Raw genomic sequence first — 21533 nt, 5'->3', positions numbered from 1 at the left:
TCAGAAAGCAGCTTACAAGTAACATTCATTTCATAACACTGTTACCATTTTGTTGCTCAATATACTTTTTTATAATTTAACTGTTTGTAGTGTTAATTCTTTTGGTATATTGTTGGTAACTTTGCGTATTGTTATATTTTAACTAAGCTCTTTCGCTGAGGTCCACCACAAGTTACACCGATCGCGTTCTCGTCTCAAAAGTAGGTCACACCCTACCACTGTTTATTATTGTCGAGCGCACACATTATTTTAGACATGGGAATTAAAAGATAACTTCCGAAGTAATCAGTACATTAGTAATTTAAGTCTGCTGAAAATTAATTATTTGACTGGTCGATACTTTAAAAAACGACAATCTTGTGTAACACTGGACAAATCGGTGACAAATTCGGGCAAAGTGGAGACTTTGGAGAATATAAAAGTGTTAATATCAAAACCTTTTCTCTCAGTGTGGAATGTTTATCAAAAAAAACTACATAATCCAGGCTGGAAGGTGACCTTTCTTTGCACTGTTGATTATATTCACATCGACTTCCACTTGGGATTTTTCCCTGAAATTTACTTATAGTTCGCCTTTATTTCACATTTTTGTTTTCAGAGTATTGCAAGTAGTTTGTCGTGACCTACTTTTCACGATTGGTGTAATGGAGACAATTATTATTACGACCAATTGTACCAGTGGTTGTTTTACTGTACTCGTTTTGTTTAACTGTATCAAAATTATTTTTCGTTCCGTTGTCCACCTTGTCCATGCGAACTTTCTTACGCCCTGCCATTTTGCCTGTACCCCTTGGCACATCTCGGTATTCATTCGATATCACGAGATCGCCAATAAATATATCATATCTAGACCGATTACAGCCTTCTGGTTTTCAGTCTATCGAGGGATTCAAGTCGTTATCTGGCGCGTAATCTTATTGTAGTGGTGATCATAGTCAATCGCGACTCGACGCCATTCACATATGGTAAGCCGAATTTCCGAACACATTTCAACCTTTGGGAAATCTTTCAAAGAAGATTACAACGCTGAGTCTATTATTTGTCTATCCAGTCTTGTTGCACGTATACGTATTATTTTTCAATATATAATACTTTGGCAACAACTCAATATGGTGGATAACCATAAGAATAGCATTAACACAATAGACGCAGAAGTACATGCCATTAGTTTTCGACTGGTTCCCTTTATTCCCCACGATCCAGAAGTTTGGTTCGCTGCAGTGGAGTCCCGAATTGAGGTCCACCACATAACGAACCAACGACAAAAGTACGCCTACACTCTGGAATCTTTGCCTGGGAATCACTTAACTGCTGTCCATGAGGTCGTCCTCAATTCAAATGTTCGATCGTCTAAAGGAAGCACTCTTTATACAATTCCTCCCGTCAAGGGAGGAACGATTGAGGACTTCGTTAGCACGTCACCCCATGGGTGATGCTTAACCGAGCCACCACCTCACGCGCTTGCGATCTCTCGCAGGAAATACAACAGCTGACTCTGAGAGTGTTAAAGAACCGTGGCTCAAATCCTTACCAGCAATTATACAACCAACCATTAATCTATTCTCTCATTGGCTGTAAGCAATGAACAACCAATCTTAAGTCCCTTAACACTCATAAATGTATATGGATTTTTACACACACATACATATTTTCCCTGTGTACTTGCTATATATACGCTTGCGGAATTTAGAAAACATTAACAATAAACTATCTCTATAACTGGTGTCCGAGCATTTGAATAATCTACAGTAAACCCGTAACTCTACTAGATGCAGCCTGAGTTAAATATTCTGTTAACGGGATGTTATTTATTTACTGGAATCAAAAAGAGAGGAATTAATCCTCTACAAATTACATCCAGATAACTACTCAGTCCTTGCTTATATTAATTGTCACCTTAAGTGTATTTACGTCAATTAAGCGCCATATCTGCTAGTGGTTGATGTTTCAATAAACTTATCTCAGTGAAGGTTGTAAGTACCACTCAAGATTATTAATGAATCATCATAACTACAGCAACGACCGAGCTAGTAAGCTGACTATGAATACTGATCAATATACGAGAGGTATAATCAACAAACAAATAATGGATTAACATAAATGAAAACCAATCGATAAAACCGAGGTAAATATCAGAATTGGTAACAGGCGGCGATTTAGTTTGGCCTTATCAATGCAGAATAATGCTCGTCAGATTACCATCAGTTACTTCGAGCTATGCATCCCTGACAACATTTAGCCAGCTCAGATCAAACGATTCTCAACAAATCGATAAGTTTCCAAATACATCACTAGACTCCTTTTCTAACTTCTAATTTGACTGGGTTTGAGATCTCTCGATCACAAAGGTACGACAGATCAAAACGATGTCAAACTCCGATTATTCACAACAAACTTAAAGGTGAGCCCGATGTGGTCTGATACACTACACGACAAATTGTAAATCCGTTCCTTGTAGTAACATTACATATATACAAAAGTGTAACAATGAAAAGAAGTGACTTCATCGTACGGAGTTGATCACTTAGTAGTCAGCGGGCTCAAAACTGATAGTTGATTTAATAAACAGTAAGGATTACAGACTACAGATCGCAAATATAAGTGACACGAAGTTGTCTCTATAGGATGATAAATGGCGAATGCTGCATATTTGTCCAATAACTAAACTGAAAATGATTAAAGAGAACATAAGGAACCAAGAGTGTCACTCTGGACTCTTGTCAGTGATATTGGTGTTCGGATAGAGGCGACAAATTCGTTTTTAGTTGGCAGGAGATTCGCTTAAATGACCGTGTCGCCAGACCACCAATTGAACTGTACAGGTAAACCGTCGAGTATTTGAACAGCCGATATATAATCGAAACCATCTATTAGTTAACAACCACAAGGAAACAACATCTCATGTGAAGAACGATTATATAAGTCAGTTGTTGAGGAAGTTCGCTTTGATAGTTGCATCTGCTGAACACACCACACTTGTTAGTTGTTAGGTCCCAAAAATTTATACATAATGATGATGAATTAGCCTATTTAATTTCAGTGAACCGCTAGTACATCAAAAACAGTCGGTGCTGTTTCAGGTGTTTCGAACCATTTACGTCTTTGTATTTGCTTACATAATATGTATGCCAAACTAGCACTTTAATGATAGGTTACGTTGTTTGATTGAGAGTCATGAAACGAAAATGACTGATCACTCACTGGTAAGGTCAACGTTTAGCTCATTTTAAGTAAAATACGCAAATAGCAACATCAAAGTTGAATAAATATACCAGTTCGGATGTATGCTATAATATCACAGTAAAATAACGTTGTTTATATGCTGAAAGTTGCGATAAACGTTCATTTGAGCTGTATAAGTTCCATAGCTGGATGCGTAGATACAAATGCATATGACCAGCGGAAAATTCTAGACGCCATGAGGATATCTGCAAACATGTATTGCATGTAAATAAACTGAAAAAGAAACTAAGTTGACAAACGTATACTAATAAAGTCGAATCGTGAGTTACTATGTGAGACAAAAACGAATGCGAACTGCATAGTAAACATCAGTAGAAATGGTAATCACCGGTGCAACTACAATTTCGAAGATGAAGATAACGTAGTCATTTTGTAAAGGCTGATACAGAAGGCTCGCCAAAGAACCATGATAATCAATTATAATCGTAGTTGATTAGTTATTTTTATTGACTGGGCTAGTTAAGTTTAGATACTAACCAACATTGAGATAAACAGTTATGAGAGCATAGATAAGCAAAACGTGTGGTATTGTAAAAGAAGTACAAGAACAGTCCTAGTGTCTTCAGACGGAATACAAATATAAGAAAATTTTACAAATTGAATTCACCATACCATAAGAGAACCAATAAAAAAATCAGTAAAATCAATCACATATTACAACCAACTAGAGCAAAAATACTATACGGTTTTACGTTGTTCTTCATGAGAATAATGCCAAAATACAAATGATATGCAACCAGTATCCCAAGTTGCTTTCAGCACTGGATCATTTAACGCCTTTTTTGTATAACAATGATTCCATTGAGAAAAATCTGAATTACAGTCTGTTCCTTCTGGTGCAGGCTTTATTTGTACAGAATTGACACAACGACGGCATTTGAATCTGAAACATAATTTAAAAAAAACCTTGTACTTCCGGTAGTGTTAGAAACTCAGGAATACTGAAGTTGATAAACTTGACAAAAAATTCTTTGATTAGAAAATATCTCACAGATAAAATATTAACTACTTTTCACTATGCAATATTCATTACGAAAACTTCTAATATACTTCCGAGTAAAACAATATTGAAATACATTTCTACTTGATGGTTTTTACCAGCATTAAGTTTAGTAGTCGGTATCAAACCATTGGGTCAAAGATGAAAATGATCTCGACTAGTAGGTTTCTGGACAGCTAATTAATGTATCACAACCTCACAATAATGTCAGTAATAATTATTTTGTCCTACAACATAAACTTACGACGAATAATAGAACCACCAATTACATAAATCTACCTATTGAGAGTGTAAACGAAGTTCGCATGACATGACAATTCGTTAAGTCAAAAGGAATGCAGAATGAGAAATCACAAATAGTAGTGAAACAGTGTTGGTCTATAAATACTATTAATATAGAAGGATTTGTGGAGAATACACTTTCTACACAGACTGAGTTTTAGTTAGACTAGCGTTTACAATCTGAGAGCAATGGACGGTCGTCACCTCCTGGCGTGGGACTCTTCAGCACTACGCACCCACCGCCGCACAACAGGGGGTCGAACCTAGGACTCTTAGTCTTACACATGGATGCTTGATCTTTAAACCACTAAACTGAAATCCAACAGTGTTAATATCCCACTCCAACCAATTCAGGATATAGCATAACCCTCATCCATCACCTGTGGTAGATATAACTGCCCCATATATCAACATGGTTGAACTCCATTAGTCACAACCAGGGTCCCGTAATAAAACGAAACAACATTCTACTGTTTCCAGATTTTGAATGGTGGTCTAAGACTGGTTATTGATATAAACTATATAAACATTAAATAAAATTTATTAACAATAACTAACGGTTTATGTAGTCAAATAAAAATCAAAGGGGAAATTCACACAAAAATATGAATTGCGGCTAATGGATTAAGGAATATAAGTTATTACAACAGAAGTAACATACTCAAACACATTCTGTGTGCAAAAATGATCAAGCCCGAAAAGATAGATTTTGATAGATAATGCACGGAAAGTTAAGCTTTGAACGAGTGAATATTATTTATTTTATATTTCAATTTCACCAAGCACAAACTTTTGGATAAATATCCACAAAATAGAGTAGATGCAATTCTTCCTCTTACTCATTTCTACTAACAAGAGGTCTTTCAAACATTGACTACTACAACTTCATAAAATTAGATTTTATAGCAACACATCTCTTCTTCTAGATTACTGGAGAAATTTAGAACGATAGAGTTACAATAATTTAATTTTATAATTGGTAGATACTTTATTTTTACAACCTGTTACATTTTCGACAACATACCACCAATTTCCTAAACTACCTACAACATTCGAAAGTTTCCATGGTTAAAATTTACATACTTTTGTCTTGTCATTAAAAAAACCATACTTTTGTTTGATGTAACTATTTAGTGGAGCATGCAGACGATGGAGATCAGGAAGGAAGGTTCCATAATGACTGACCAATCACAAGAGAGATTCTAGGATAGGGATGTCTCTAGATCTAGACACAGTTTTCACAGCTTCAATGTTCTGTGGAGCTGGTCGTTTTCCATCTTTATCGATAATGAAACGAAGATACCGTACTTGCTGCATATAAGTCACACTTTTCCGCGCGGAGCTGAAAACAACATTCGGCTAGGCGTTCTAGCACCTGATCCAGTTTGTTCTGTAAATCCATTTTGTCTGCATTCATAAATAAACTGTTACTCCAGGAATACCTTGTAACATGGTATTTATAGTTTGCTGTAACATAGAGGGCGCCGTTTTCACTTCAAAAGGCAGTCAGTTATGTCGGAACAAACCATTGTGCGTGTTGATCGTTAGGAGATCTCTGCTTCCATCAGATACAGGGATTTGAAAATTTGCGTCTGACAAATCCAATTTCGCAAAATACCTGCCACCGTTCGGCTTGGCAAAGAGATCTTCAAGTTGGGGCAAAGGATAGTAGTGAGACCCTAGAGCTTCATTTAGTCCGGTGGAGTAATCTTCACACAAGAGAAGGTCGCCATTAGACTTCTTGATCAGCCCAATATGAGAAGTTCACAGATTAAATAACACCTATTTTTTGAAGCCGTTCTAATTCCCAGTCTACTAATGAAAGGGCAGCATAATGCACATGTCTCTTAGGTCGGAAAATAAGAGTAGCTTCATGTTTGAGGGTTAGTAGTGCATTGTCTTTCGTACATTCTCCCAATCCTTCTGTAAACACGTGGTGGTGTCTTTGTAGCACGGCATTTTTCTGGTCCCACTCTAAAAGCTTGTCGGTTCTGATTCGGCTGTAGATTATGCTAATCGAATGCTCTACTAGCTTTGGTGTTTCTATCAGATCTAATCCCAACAAGTTAAGTGCTGGATTCCTTTTAAGATATTATGTTGCATTCGTTGTCACATTACCTTTAGAAATAGTGCAGGGTACTTCTCCAACAATATTTAACTTCCCATCAGATGTACTGTGTGCTAGTTGTGTTGTTGGATTAACTGTGGGTCTCCCAATATTCCTCCGAGTTTCTGGGCTGATGAGAGTGGTATCAGATACTGTATCCAGTTGGAGATGAGTACGTTGTTTATAAATATCCAAATTTACATAATAATTTTCGGCGGTGAATTCGTGTTCTGTTATGAGATCCCAATATTTTGTGAGATATCGTATTAGGTCTGTATTTCTTAAAATAGGATTTCGAAGAATAACGTCGGAGAGTTTTTTTTCTGCAGCTGGCTTCTTCGTGACCCTTACAATGACACTAAGTGCAACAATGTTCTTTATATGGACAGAACCTCTTGTGGTGCCAACCTCCAAATGACCAACGTGGAGATGAGGGCTGGTTGTCTGTGCTCCATAATTTTCTTGAGCAGGAATCTTTCTTTTGGCTTATAGCAAGTTTCTTGAGGTCAACCTTGAACAAATCTTCGTGTTTCTTGAACCAGGATTCAAAAATAATACCAGTAAAACCATGAAAAATAAATTTATGGATGGAATCGGTAGGTGAATTACATGAATCATCAGTAAGTCTTGTGTGACTAAGATTCATTTGTTGCGTTAGCATCTCCAGGATACGCAATTTGGACTGTTCATACCGTTTTACCTGACGTTCAAGCAAATATTCTACTTGTTCAAGAGTATTTGACATTTTTATTGTTACACCCTGTCGCCAGTGTTACGTTTGCTACTTAATTAACGCGGAATACGGTATACAACGACGACACTCGAACCTTGTAGTCGCAAAACCAGAAGACAGAACAGAGGTGGGGATGTGTTTGTTGGGTAAGAATCAAAATGTACAGAAAATTATGGGCATTTATGGATATTAGCGTTTGTTATACCAACACTATAATTCAACCAATCCGCAAAGACGCATGTCATGCTACTATCCAATAGTGGCATGACACGTTGGTATTCCAGAAAGCTCCATCACGTTCTGATCGGGAGGTAACTCTCCGGCTCCGTCGTAGTTCTCGGAAGCCGTGCCAACAGTAAACAGATCCTTTATACGAACTCCAAGTACATCACTCATTAAACATTACAGTAGATATGTGCAAACACTAGCATCACAACGGTATATTTTGGACTGAATTAGAGGTAAAAGTGTACAATACAATAAATACAATACATTTAAAAATAACAAAATAGTTCAAACTTATAAATAATATTAATTGCACCAACCTATCATGAGTATCCGATAACGTCTCAGAATGGTACATGAAAAGCTCTCTTAAATCATCGAGACTAAAGTGACGTTCGACTTCTTCCTGTTGATCAACTACACAACTGCTAAGAGCTTTTTTATGCGCTTGACGTTGAAGCATCTTCTCTTCAATGGTACCCGTCTAAAATTTCATGATAATTGTAAAAGTAAACAATGAATAACACGTTTTATTTGAAAAGATATTCATACAGAATACTGATATAATTGAATAGATGTAAAAGCCTCAGAGAAAAACAACTATTTCCCAAAGTTTACAGTTTATATCACAAAATGATCTTAGCTAGATCTTCAGGTTTTGTTACAGGTACCCGGAGATCCTGGATACGATCTCCGACGAAGTCGTAGATGCGAAATACATAACAGTCCTATACTAGGATGAAACATTTAACCACTGCTTTGTGGTTCTCAATAGTTTTCTAATCAATGTTAGTCCGCGATGCAAGCGATAAACCTCAAAAATCCAATTCAAACCACTCATACTAATTTGTTTCTAATGTTAGGCAATATACCCATTCAGTTAAAATATTCTATGACAGCAAAATGTTAGTTAGGATGGCAGTGCAGCAGTATCACTTAGCACCGTCTTTCACTCAATCAAATAAAATAACGTAATAACTAGTTCAGGTGTGTTAATAAACGATAAAAGCCTACCGAAATAAGACGATAAATGTAGCACTGTTTCTTCTGACCATCACGCCATACACGTGCCATTGCTTGGTCATCATTAGCTGGATTCCAATCAGGATCAAACATAACAAGACGGTTAGCACCAATTAAATTAAGACCACAGCCACCAGCTTTACTACTCAACATAAAGACAAAATCACGTGACTGGAAATGAAAAAACATAAGTTAAAAGCACTCAGTCAAATAGCACCAATAATTAACTAGATTTGATTTCCAGTAGATTTGTAGCTCATGAAGGTGATTTGCGTGGAGTTACAATCTCTGGACTTTGTGATGTAATTTTAAAACTTACTTCATCTTCTGGATAACAAACTAGATTCAATAAAGATTGTACTATTGACATCAACGCTTTTCACTTTCAAAAGGACATTATATAAACATTATATAAACAAACGAGTGGGATATCTATGTGATGTTCAGTATCTCCGAATGTTGCAAATTTATTTATGTCCCACGTTGGGTCGCTTATTTTTGCCAGCACCATTAGACCACGCAACTGGCTCAGATATGTAGACGACACATTTGTCATTATAAAAAAAGACTCCTCTTAGAAATTTTTCTCTAAATACATAGGCACACTTTCAGAACACATCAAATTTCCTTTTGAAGAGGAAGAGGAACATAGTGAGCTAACTTTCTTGGATTATTTAGTTAAAAAGAATGCTAATGATAGTCTAAATCTAGCCATATACTGAAAACCAACATATTCAAATCAGTATATTGATTTTAACTCAGTGCGAAATTTTCCCTAACCTTGAATCTTTTCAGAAGAGCATTCAGGATCATTACTTCAGAATAAGACAAACTAAAAGAAAAAGTAAATATAATAAACGCACTACGATTTATTAACTTTTCTAAAAATATTATTCAAAACATATTGAAACAAAAATATCATTCTGTAAATAACAATCCTAATGAATTATCTTGTCTTGGTGGTTTTACCTTACCGCCAAGATAGCACAGAAGAATTACAACAGATATTGAAAACGTACAAAATCAAAACTTTCTATAAGACAAATAACACTAAGAAACGCGTTATTTGAATTAAAGATACCGTTCACTTCTACACAAAATTATATCTACAAATAAGGTTGTGTTGATTGTGATGTATTGTATATTGAAGAGTCTTCCCATGAGATCTCAATTAGTGACAAAGAACGCTTAAGTTACACAAAAAGACCCAATAATCCTGTAGAATTCGATAATCTACAGAATAAATCATCAATAGCAGTACATACTACTTTCAGTGATCACCAAAATGATATTAAACATATCAAAACAATTCAGAAAGGCTTTCCCAACTATAAAGAGAGGTGAGTAGCCGAAGCGTTCCACATAATGTTAAATCCCTTTACCATCAATAGAAAAGAAGGCTTGAATGTTCATCCAACATGGAATGTTTATCCGAAGAACCAAATTCGACCTTATTTATTTTCCACACAATCTGCACATACACAGACACCTAATTACAACACCACTACTTCATATTACAAATGTATAACACTTTTCATGCCTACATTCTGACGCACGAATTAATACAGTCACTAGTCATACAAATTCACCTTGACCAAAAATAACTTGACATTGACATATTCAGACCTATTATGACTTTGATTGTACTAAAAATATTCTGCATTGCTTCCTTTGTACTATTATTTCGGCTATTTAATTACTTTAAAGAAGTGGTCTTCATTAAGTCGAGAAACGTCAGAAATACAATTTTTCTACTAATAACAAAAAAAATATTTTTTATTAACTTTTCACCCAATGCTCAATTTATCTGAAACTATCAAGCCCAAGCTTGGCATTGATACTTATAAACCAAATTCAAGTTCAACAGAACAAGTTGTTAGTCATACGTACGGAAATTCTAACACATCTTATCTATCAGAACTTCGTATAGATGTTGTTCAGAAACACTAACGGTTTCATTATTAAACTGCCCAGTTTAGGGAATGCACCATCATAAAAATGATTGAATTTCACTAAATGATGTCATTGTTAGAAATATACAAAAGTGAATTAGACAGTTGGTTAGCAATGTATATACATAATAGAAGCTTAAGTCAAAGGCAAACATATAATTGTGAACATAAATATCTTAAGCATCTTAGCAATCAAGTACACTGCAAACTAAGTTGTTGGTTCAGTGACAAGTTTTTGAGCTCTTGTGATCATATTTTTGGCCACTGTCACTTTAGTCGAGAATGGATGTGCCGACTTAAGGTCTAAATATTTCCCTGAATATGTCGGCTTTCGGAAAATACTAATTTTTAAACAATCATTATATTTCCTTTCAACCAAACAGTCTAGAAAAGGTATTTTGTGTTCAGGAGATTTCAACTCTTTGGTGAACTTAATTTTTTCATCAATTGGGAAAACCGGTGATCTCATAACTACACCTTCTTTTTGTCTGTATAAATCTCCTAGAAAACTGAAAACATATGATCACAAGAGCTCAAAAACTTCTCACTGAACCAAATGATATAGTAATGGAAATGAACTTAATTACATCCACTCTAATGATGAACAATTATCCGAAGGATTTTATAAAACGAATATATATTTCCTTGAAAAAGCTTGGACCAGGCGAAACGTTGGATTTACTTCAAATCCGTTCGCTGAGATCTTACAAATATATAATTCCTGTTTAATGCCTTAAAATTGTATGTTTTCTTAAAAATTCACCGACAGGAGACAATATATTGTGAATGAAATTTCTTCTCTCACCACTTACGTATATATATACAATATGTTATCTTAACATTTATCATTTCACATCACAAGTCTCTTACACACTAATACATATGCCTAGTTTAAACATTTTTAACGTTAATTGAGTGACCTATTCAGTGTACGATGAACCGAAGAACCATGTACTTATTTATTTTCGATAATTTTGATGTTTGATTATATTTCCTTGAAAAAACTTGGCCCAGATTGTCAGGCGAAACGTTGGATTTACTTCCAATTCATTCGCTGAGATTTTACAAATATACTCTTCCTATTTAGTTGCAGTATCAATTGTTTTATGTAAAGTTGATTCGAAAGCATGAATGAAATTGGGTGAAAGGAAAACTATAAAACAACACAGAAGTCGAAAATCCAAAGATGAAGAATAACTGTTTACTAAACCAGTAAAATCTTCAGCAAATACTTTTTCAAAGTCATCATAAACTACGCTCACGTACTTAGATACAGTCAAACAATGAACAGTTTGTTATGAGGATTATAGAGCAATTAGATAAGAAGTTACTTACAGTTGGATCGTTAAACTGTTCGACAACTTTTGCTCGTTTTTTTATTGTCATTGTACCGTCTAGTCGTACAAAATTATACCTGTAAGTAAAAAAACTCGAAAATATAATTTCCAAAATGTTAGACCATTTTATACAATATAAACTTTAAAAAACTAATATTTTAATAAAGAGACGGATGTAGATGATTCGATAAAGTAACAAAAACTGTACCGGCTGAAAAAGTTCACAGGTAAGTAAAAATATTACAAAAATAACGAACTGTTCATAACTTTTTTAGCACTAAAGATGAGGCTAACAAGTCTTAATTGTGAGTTTAGGAGAATATATTATGTCATACGAACTAGACCTTATCACATTATACGTTTGAATAGTCGTGAATAAATACGCCTGACTAACATTTCACAAAACTCGTTTTATATCTTATCCCAAATCGTAAAAAGTTAACAAAACTAATGACATAGCTGTGATACACAGAAAGTTGTTATGATCCCATGCTCAAACACATCATTATTGCACAAATAAGTACGGTAATATTCTACATCAATTAAAATATTCAAACTTATTACCTAGTGATAAAGATCAACAGGGTGTTCATTAACATTGCCTCAATAATACAAATGAAATTATACTTAACAGATATTTGTATTAAGGTCAGGAGGTGAAATGTACCTTATCATAGTGAATCACCAGGGCCAGAGACTGGGCTGATGTATATTAGTAGTCCTGACAAGAGTTAGTTAATGATGTTAATTTTCAACTCAATTAAATTGGAATTTGTAAAGAAAGACACAAAACGCACCAAACAATGCAGAAACTTAAAGACTACCAAATTGTTACGAAAAAAATAAGTTGAACAGATAAGATACAACCACTTCAACTTTTAGCACGACGTAAATACTGAATCATTAAAATAATATATAATAGATAAATTTAAACAGTTCATACTTTCAGTATATTTTTTCAAGCATTAATTTGAAGTGTTTTGTATCAAAGAGAACAATAAGAACTATAGATAAATCAAAACTCACCCCCTTTGAAGGCACAAACGTTCAAAAAGATCTAATGTTTGAGTGTAGTTTGAAATAAGAACAACCTTATCAGACGTTGTAGACTTAATTACGGCCAAAAGACAGTCAAGAACTTGAAATTTACCTAGAATCAAGCGAATATTCGAAAATAATTACTGATTTACAAAACATGCATAAAAGTCTCTACTAATATACATGAGAGGTTTTGAAATTCATGTTACAAACCTATTAATCCTCTAAAGCACATGATTTAACTCATATCTTAAGGATAATATTTATTGCTTCGTCTTTCAAATTTTTATTCAATTTCGTATGTTTAGAGAAAGTTGATCGAAAAAGAGTATGTAGGGATTTAACGAGAACAACTAGAGAAATAAAAAATGGGGATGAAATAATTTTTGGAAGTATTTCCTGAACAACCTTGTTACTGATACATCTTGTTATGAATTTGAAATACTTGCTTTGATGAACCAACCGTGAATATCGAGTGTTTCCGTTTTCAGTTCGACTAGCCCATTTTACATGAGTTTACTTTTTAAGCAGAGATGAATGATGGCCAACAGCAGAACCCAGGAAGAATATTTCGTTCTACTTAGGACGTGCCAGATTGGTGTATCTACATACAAGTGTTGATATCCACTCCGGGACTTGAGCGTAGAACTGTTCCGGCTTATGCAACGGAGTGAATTTTAATTCATTTGTATCAGTTGTTTGAATTTTCCCACTAGTGTTTAGGACTGCAATCGATCAATCTGTTTCTGACAGACATATCCGGTTGACGAATCCCAAATTGTGCGAAACGCACGTCCTGGATTCCACTGTTAGCCAACATCTAAATCTGCTAATAATAAATACCCAAAGCTCAATTTATTCAAATATTATCTGCTCATAATATTTTAGAATTCTCGGCAATGGTAAAGCAATCCAAACAGGATGCACATATGTCTATATAGACTGATTAATTCCAGTCCTAAACATCAATGAGACGATTCAAACAACCAACATAAGGAGGTTTAATTTTGTTTGATGGTTTCATTCACCTTCAAGTTACACAATACCCACAATCAGGTATAGTCTTTCATGAAATGCTACAAGTGCATTGCGTAAACCTGAATTTTTCATCATCAATTCAAAGGCTGTTGATGGGACTAATTTATTGTTTACGTTGGTGTCTATTAACCATTTTCTCGGTTTGAAACAATAGAATATGTTTAAAATGATATTATTAGTTTGTAAGGACGGGAATTTCTACATGATGAAATAAAGTCCAGAGATCGTCAATTTTTATTAAATGATTGGTAGAATGCAAGTTCGTTTTCAATTCACTAAGAAACACTTATGCGGTTCTCTGATGTAGAACCTTTTATAGATACTACTGATTCGTATACTTTCTTATAAATTGAGGAAAGCGACAACTCGCGTTACCCTACACCAACTGCATTTAAATAATAAATGAAACTCCGAAAATTGAAGAGAATAACTCTGATTTATACCTTATTCACTTTAAGATACTCATGTTTCAGTTGGTCCTATCTTAAAAGTCTAAAAACACTAGTTAGTGTTCGCTGTTTAAGCCATCATGTACACATGTAAAAGTTAATGACTGAACTACAATATTCGATAAACCAAACAACCATCTAAGCACAGTTAATTTAATAAAATCAAGTAAAAATCCAGAAATCGAACTGCTAACCAGATAGTTCAGGTTTTACAGAAGCGTTAGATTCAAGTGAGCCTTGATAATTAGCCGGAAAATAACTAAGGGCATTATGAAAGCCATCCGTATTTGCTGTCATTTTTTCATATACTAGATCTGGATCTAAACAAAAGTAACATTAAAAGCAAATATTTCTGATTATGACAGCAATTTTACATCAAAAGTGTCGAGTGAATTAAGAGTGCACTGTACATAAAATGAAACACTTGATAAAATGGACAACAATTATGTTGAAATATATTCGCTAAGCGATAACTGAGTGTTGATGATAGACTTGTCTAAAACATTCCTATTTTATGGCCATGAAGTGAGCAATATTAAGGGATACACGAAATGTATTAGATAAAGATGCAAAATCGGTTGATGAAGTAGTGACTTTTCATCGGTAGTGAAGGTTAGAACATGTATTACGTATGCCCAACCACCTTCCATCTAGTTACGTGATGTTTGCTTTGCAAAGGACAGCAGGCTAGGTGATGTGTGTTAGTCCTGACAACGGTGGTCTCTCAGTTAATCCATCCTCCTTCTGAAAGAGTCGACAAATGGGACTTCAATCATGTGTCGAGGTAATAGATTCCATTTGTCGATTATTAGATAGGAAAGTCAATCGTCAGCTGACAAGTAATTTATTCTAGGCTTGCGATTTTTTTAGTGTCCTCATAAATTCTGTTTTGGAAGACAAGAAAAATGGTGGCACATAAGATGCAAATTTATCATTGAGTAATTTAAAAACTGTGATCGCTTCGCCTCTGGTTATTCTTTGTGACAACGGAAATAGGTTTCGTTTAGCCAGTCGAGCACCATACGGGAGCTTTGCCATTCCAAGAATCAGCTTAGTTGTGGTTTTTTGAATCTTTACTAAAAGCTCACTCTCTTGTTTGAGGCAGAGGCCAGTGGCTTGTATGTAGTATTCGAGTTTAGGACGAACGAATACTGTATACAGTGTCGAAAACGTTTTAGCATCAACATGGCAAAAGGCTCTACGTATTGACCATGGGATCCTAAAACCTTTGGTGGCTATCGCACGGCAGTGTGCAGTAATTTTCAAGTTTCGGCTAACGATGACTACTAAGTCATTATGTGTTTGGACATCAGGTAGCTGGATGTTATTCACCATGTATGCATCTGTACTATGGCGACCAATATGTTCCATAATGCACTTGGAAGTATTTATCGACAACTACCAAGTTTGAGACTATTATATCGATTGCTAGCGTGTCCTGTTAAATATATGAACGTGATAAGACCGCCAATTGGAGAGCAGTGATTTATCGATCGGATCAATAATACACCAAAGCTGTATGAGCAGTCTTGAGTACTTATCAGTCCTGCTTTCTGCCTAACCCAGACAGTTAAGTCCAGAACACCAATAACAGCCTCTGCAATATGAATCATTATTCTTAAACACACTGGGTTCATATACCAAATAAAACTGACCACATCGTACCATAAAATAGAAAATAACATTTGTCCAAGATTTAGCCAAATGTGGCTGTGAATAGGGGGAATAGTAACTAATGGACTAGGGATAACTCGCGAATGGTAAATCGTATAATAATAGTCTATAGGTCAAAATAAAGCTCATAATAAAAGGAACATGAATATGAATAGTTAACTTACTTAGCAATTATACAATGGGAAATATATACATCATATTGGTCTATAAATAGTTCTCAAAGTTAGCATTCATAAATCGCTTCGGCATATAACAGAGACCGTTTAGATAATTTCTCCATGTGATTTTGAAGGAACAACACTTGCCTCAAAACAGGACTCTGAGGTATTTAGCTAAGCACACTTTCCCAGATAGACAACATCGAGCACACTCGTACGCTTTGTTGACGCCTAACTAGAAAGTCCTTTATCCAAATAAATAAGTTACATCTAATCCCGATATTACGTAACTTTTATTTATTTATTTATTTAAACGCATAAATATTGGTGCAAAAGGGCACGAGATAAATATGCGCCGCACAAATCTTATTTGATTTGTGTGAGAGCTGTCATACTACCCGGCTGCCCAGACCGAAGCAGGTGGTTTTCTTAGGGAGCCACACCCGTAGCCTTTGACCTGAAGGTCTGATCCACAAGGCAGTGGAGCGTCGTGAGGAGATGCAGTCCCATGGTAGCCGGTGACCAACGAATGGTTCATACGCCATTCGTTCCTTCAGAATACTGGAGCCCATGTGCACCGTTGGTTTGGAATTAGGGTTTTCCAACTGTCCTAGGTGGACTTTCCATGTCCACCGACCCGGTTAAAGCGCTGGACATTCGCTTTTCGTCCTCTTAATTTCGTAAACAACACCCCCGCCACGAGAAGGCGGTGAGTAGGACTTCCCTGGCAGAGGCTATATACGCGTGGTCATGTGAGAGCATTTCGAGAGGGAATTATCAAATCGAAACTTGGTAATGATACCTATTTTCTTGTTAGTGTATTTATTACCGTTTTGCATTACTCATAAACAGACACTTCATTTTTTATTTCAAATATTTACTGGACTTACGATTACATAACTTTTTTAAATGTGTTATAGAAGCCAAACTAGAGATTGATAACTTATCATTACGCAAACCATCTGCAATATTCATTTTCAATGAAACTTCACGTGCCATTCGTTTAACAAAATCTGAATATACTTCACGCTGACTTCCAACTAAATTGCAGCAAACTACTTGTTCGACTGAAACGGAGAATAATAAGGGAGAAAATAAAGTATTTCATCAAAATTAAATAGAAATGTGAATATTTCTATGAAGTAAGTAGATCTTAAAGTTAGTCAAACTCTTGTAACAGTGAATACAGATATAAAAATGGGAACCAAAAGCGGAAAATAGTTCCGTGTCATCAACTTTGCAAATCAGGATGAGTTTCCACTTTATTTATAGCCAATAAAATACGACAAGAGTATAAGTGATCAATTATGCAAATGAATACATGATGATGTGCGATAAGACTACTTTTAAAAACTCAAATTAGGATAAACAGCTGTTTTGATTGAGCTTTATTTTACCTTGTGAATTTATAAATGTCCATCACCTTTATACTATGACTAATAGCGACAAAATAAATGAATACAAATTCTAAAGAGTGAGAGTTTAGTGTTTATTTCAGTCTATATAAATAATATCTACTTGACCATAAGGAATAAATAAGTGACTCAACTAAATAACTGATGTAAGAAAAATAAAGACATTGTTGCTAATAACTACTTGGTCTCATAACGTTACTCTAAGTGGTTATATACTTCAGAAAATATTTAACGTCGATTTATAGTAATTTAGAAAACGTACACAGAAAATAACTCTGATCAAGAGAAGCTAAATATGGTAAGAGAAAAAGTTATTATTATATACTGATGACAAAATAATGCAAAAAAAAGAAGCAAAAAATACAAATCGACGTACTTTTCACAGGTAAATATTTTGTGAGTAGAGCCTGAGTCCGACGAATAATACACCGTGTCACAATACCTAAAAGCTTTTCAAAAGGAATTAAGTAACAATTATAAAAATGATGATACGTTCAATTGGTTAAAGGGTATGTTTAAAGATGATTAAATAAATAAAAATGAATGATACATTGTCAAGCCAAATGAAAAAAGGCATCCAAAAGTGCTGTTAGTAAGGAGTAATTTACTCTCAAAAAGGATGACGGAATCAAGTAAACCACCATTACATACGATGCTAGTCGACTAATAACTTAGAATTTCCTCCTGTGAAGTAAATATAGACTCATACAATGAAATGTTGATATGTACAATGAATTACAAATTGAGTCTTTATGAAGAGAATGAATCAACAAAATTATCATTGAAGTTTAATTAAAGAACTTGCGTTTCAGCAAAACAACGTAGTAGGCAAACAAAATAACATAACAGCAAACAAGAAAAAATTAACTAGAGAAATAAAGTAAATAAAACTGACTACACGAAGACGATATAAAGATGAAGAATAAGTACGCAAATAATAATGATAATAATAATAATAATGGCTATGGTAATAGTCTAATCTCTGAGAATCAAGAACAGAGGAACAGATAAGTAGAATACTTCTACGAACTCTTGAATACACCAGCTCGGTTGAATCTACCGGATATCGAAGCTATACACACAGACCTTCCTATAGGTTTCACTCCACCAACGACCGAAGAAATCAGGGTGGCCATCAAACAAATCAAGAATGAGAAAGCAGCAGGACCTGAGAAGACACCAGCTGAAGTACTGAATTCACATGATTGGAAGCAGACATCAAAAGAATAAATAGCAAATAAAAAACAACTGGAAAAGATTGCTTAGGACGGAGGTGTTGAGCGAATCCTGGTGAGCGGCCTGTGATCCTCCATCACGGGTAACAAGGTTGAGTGAATGAGTAAAAGTCACGAACAAATCACATCGTTGACTTCATTTTAAAGGCACTTTTGAATATAAGTACTTTCAAGCATTGCATTTCCAGAAAGGTAGTTTTACTCGGCAGTTCTGAAGAGTTAATCATCCCAAAGGTATTTGGTTGATAACTAGAAATCAGTCCAGTTCTATTTCACAATAAGAACTCTACTTCTTATCGGGATCTAGATCACAGTCCATAAGTTTCTAGTTAGACGCATAATCGTTTAAATAGGTTGTTTGTGGCATATTTCTTAGCTACCACCAAGTTAAACGAGTGAGATGTGAAACGCTTTCTTTCTAAATGTCGTTTTTAAACATATCTTTAAAAAATATCTCCAATCTTATTGATGATTACCTTCAAAATAAGAAGTTTCTTACAATTTTTATTTTCGGTTACATCAAATTAATGAATTAATCAACAAACATCTCATCAAACCGTGCAGCACATACACTTAACTTCCTGTTGTTAATTATACCACCCCACACCATATGAGCATAGTGTCAGACCTAATGAAAGTCAGTTTTCCATAGACGGTTTAACCATATTACCCACTATATAAATGAAAAACACCATTAATGAATCATGAAAATCATTAATAACCACTAAAGAATTGAATTAACTACATTGGCTAGATATGATAGTTGAAAGTATTCCCGCAACAATGAAAGAATTTCAAATGATATTCTGGCTTTTTGTACATCACTTAATTCACAATTTAAAACTCCCGACCGTTGCTGCTACCTTGACGTGGTGGTCGGGCTTGCCTATCGTGATGAAGCAATCGAGCTATGCTGGCTGGAACAATCATTCCTCGAGGTCCTACCATGCCAGACAGGTCGGTTGAAGAGCGGTGAGACTAAAAGCAGTAAACCCAAGGTCCGAAGGCGAAGTCGTACTGCTGACTGTACAGAGGTGTGACAGCAGTAAGGTGTTTCCTTCAGACAACCAGCATGACAGCGATGCTGCCTTCCCACAAGGAGGGGTGGGGTTAGAAAAGGTCGACCCTAAAAATGCACACCTCGCCTTATCCCACGGATATCCGTCTCCGGCGGTAAGGTTTTTTTTCTGAAGAACGGAGCTAACACAAAAACTACCCACAAAAAGGTCGTATGTGACCGACCTCAAGCAGTTGTCCCTTGGGCACTGCGGTCACGCTCTCAGGTCATTAAGACCACTTCTAACCCAATTTCCTTTTCAGGTACCTCTAGAAGAATCCTTCCATGGTGTGGGCAACCGGGAAGTGATAACTGCCCTCATACCTCTAACAACACTCAAGACCACTGTATTCATAATCAATCTCCTTCTTCACTTCCTACTATTCCTTCTACCTTGACTTTCAACACTAAACTTCCTCTCTCGGTTTCCTCCTCAAGTGTCACCATGGCCAACGATTCTAGTGCGCGAAACACTGTCCCAGGTCTACTAAAACCTCGCTCCAAACTACACATTGGAGCCTTCAACGTACGTACCCTATGCCAAATCGGTCAACAGGCCTCCTTAGCTAAAACCCTAGAATCTCGTACCATTGATGTATGCTGTGTCTCCGAAACACGCATACAGGATCCCAGTGTGGTCATTCACTTGACCTCACCTCGTCAAAATGGACAGACAACGAAATACACCCTCCGTGTATCTGGCGACCCGATGGCTAGTTCTCGCGGACTTGCAGGTGTAGGCATAGCACTAAGTACAAGGGCAGAACAGGCACTACTAGAATGGATCCCCGTTAACAGTCGCCTGTGTGCTGTCCGGCTAAATGGCTCCGTAAGAACTCGGAAGGATAGGGACACACGTCGTTGCCTTTTCGTCGTTACTGCCTACGCTCCCACTGACTGCAGCCATGATGAGGTGAAAGATGACTTTTACAGAAAGCTCTCTGAGCTTCTTCAGAAAGCTAAGCGCTCAGACATAGTAGTCGTAGCGGGTGACTTTAATGCCCAGGTAGGCAGCTTAAATCAAACAGAAAGACATTTAGGTGGGTGTTTTAGTATTCCGGCTCAACGAACCGATAATGGTGACCGTCTGTTGCAACTATGCTCAGACAATCGTTTATTTTTAGCAAACACTAACTTTAAACATAAGGAGAGACATCGCCTAACATAGTGACCACCTGCACCAAACCAACGATGGACTCAAATAGGCCATATTGCCATCAGTCATCGTTGGAGAGGCTCAATAGAAGATTGTCGCTCGTATTGGAATACTTGTTTAGACTCTGATCACGCTTTAATACGAGCGCGCATTTGTCTGCGCCTCAATGGACGCAGGAAAAGTACACTAAGAAGACCCATTAGGATTGAACTGGAGGACGAGAAAGCCAAATGCGAATTCCAGAAACAACTGAGTTCACATCTAGGCAGTTCTGTAAACAAGACTGACCCAGATGCTGCTTGGAAAGACATACGAACAGCTGTGGAAACAGCAGTAACATCTATTAGTCATTTAAACCATAGGGCTCCAAAAAACCAGTGGATTTCTTCTAAGTCTATTTCACTGATGGAT

At 35.9% G+C, this 21533-nt stretch overlaps 1 protein-coding gene across 1 annotated transcript in view; it reads right to left on the bottom strand.

The window, feature by feature from the left end:
* Nucleotides 1-3921: 3921 nt before the first annotated feature.
* Smp_194820 (DNA repair and recombination protein rad54-related) overlaps nucleotides 3922-21533 on the bottom strand; it is a gene marked incomplete at both ends in the record, with an annotated part of 32219 nt that continues 14607 nt past the window's right edge. Inside the window, 9 exons of the mRNA XM_018789727.1 lie at nucleotides 3922-4126; nucleotides 7911-8074; nucleotides 8605-8784; nucleotides 11901-11979; nucleotides 12929-13052; nucleotides 14622-14747; nucleotides 17150-17362; nucleotides 17528-17563; nucleotides 18051-18153. Coding sequence (XP_018655141.1) covers nucleotides 3922-4126; nucleotides 7911-8074; nucleotides 8605-8784; nucleotides 11901-11979; nucleotides 12929-13052; nucleotides 14622-14747; nucleotides 17150-17362; nucleotides 17528-17563; nucleotides 18051-18153 — 1230 coding nt within the window. The remainder of the gene's footprint in view (nucleotides 4127-7910; nucleotides 8075-8604; nucleotides 8785-11900; nucleotides 11980-12928; nucleotides 13053-14621; nucleotides 14748-17149; nucleotides 17363-17527; nucleotides 17564-18050; nucleotides 18154-21533) is intronic.

This window comes from Schistosoma mansoni, chromosome W (genome assembly GCF_000237925.1).
Source record: "Schistosoma mansoni strain Puerto Rico chromosome W, complete genome".
NCBI classification, from domain to species: domain Eukaryota; kingdom Metazoa; phylum Platyhelminthes; class Trematoda; order Strigeidida; family Schistosomatidae; genus Schistosoma; species Schistosoma mansoni.
This window is presented reverse-complemented; position numbering and strand designations above follow the sequence as displayed.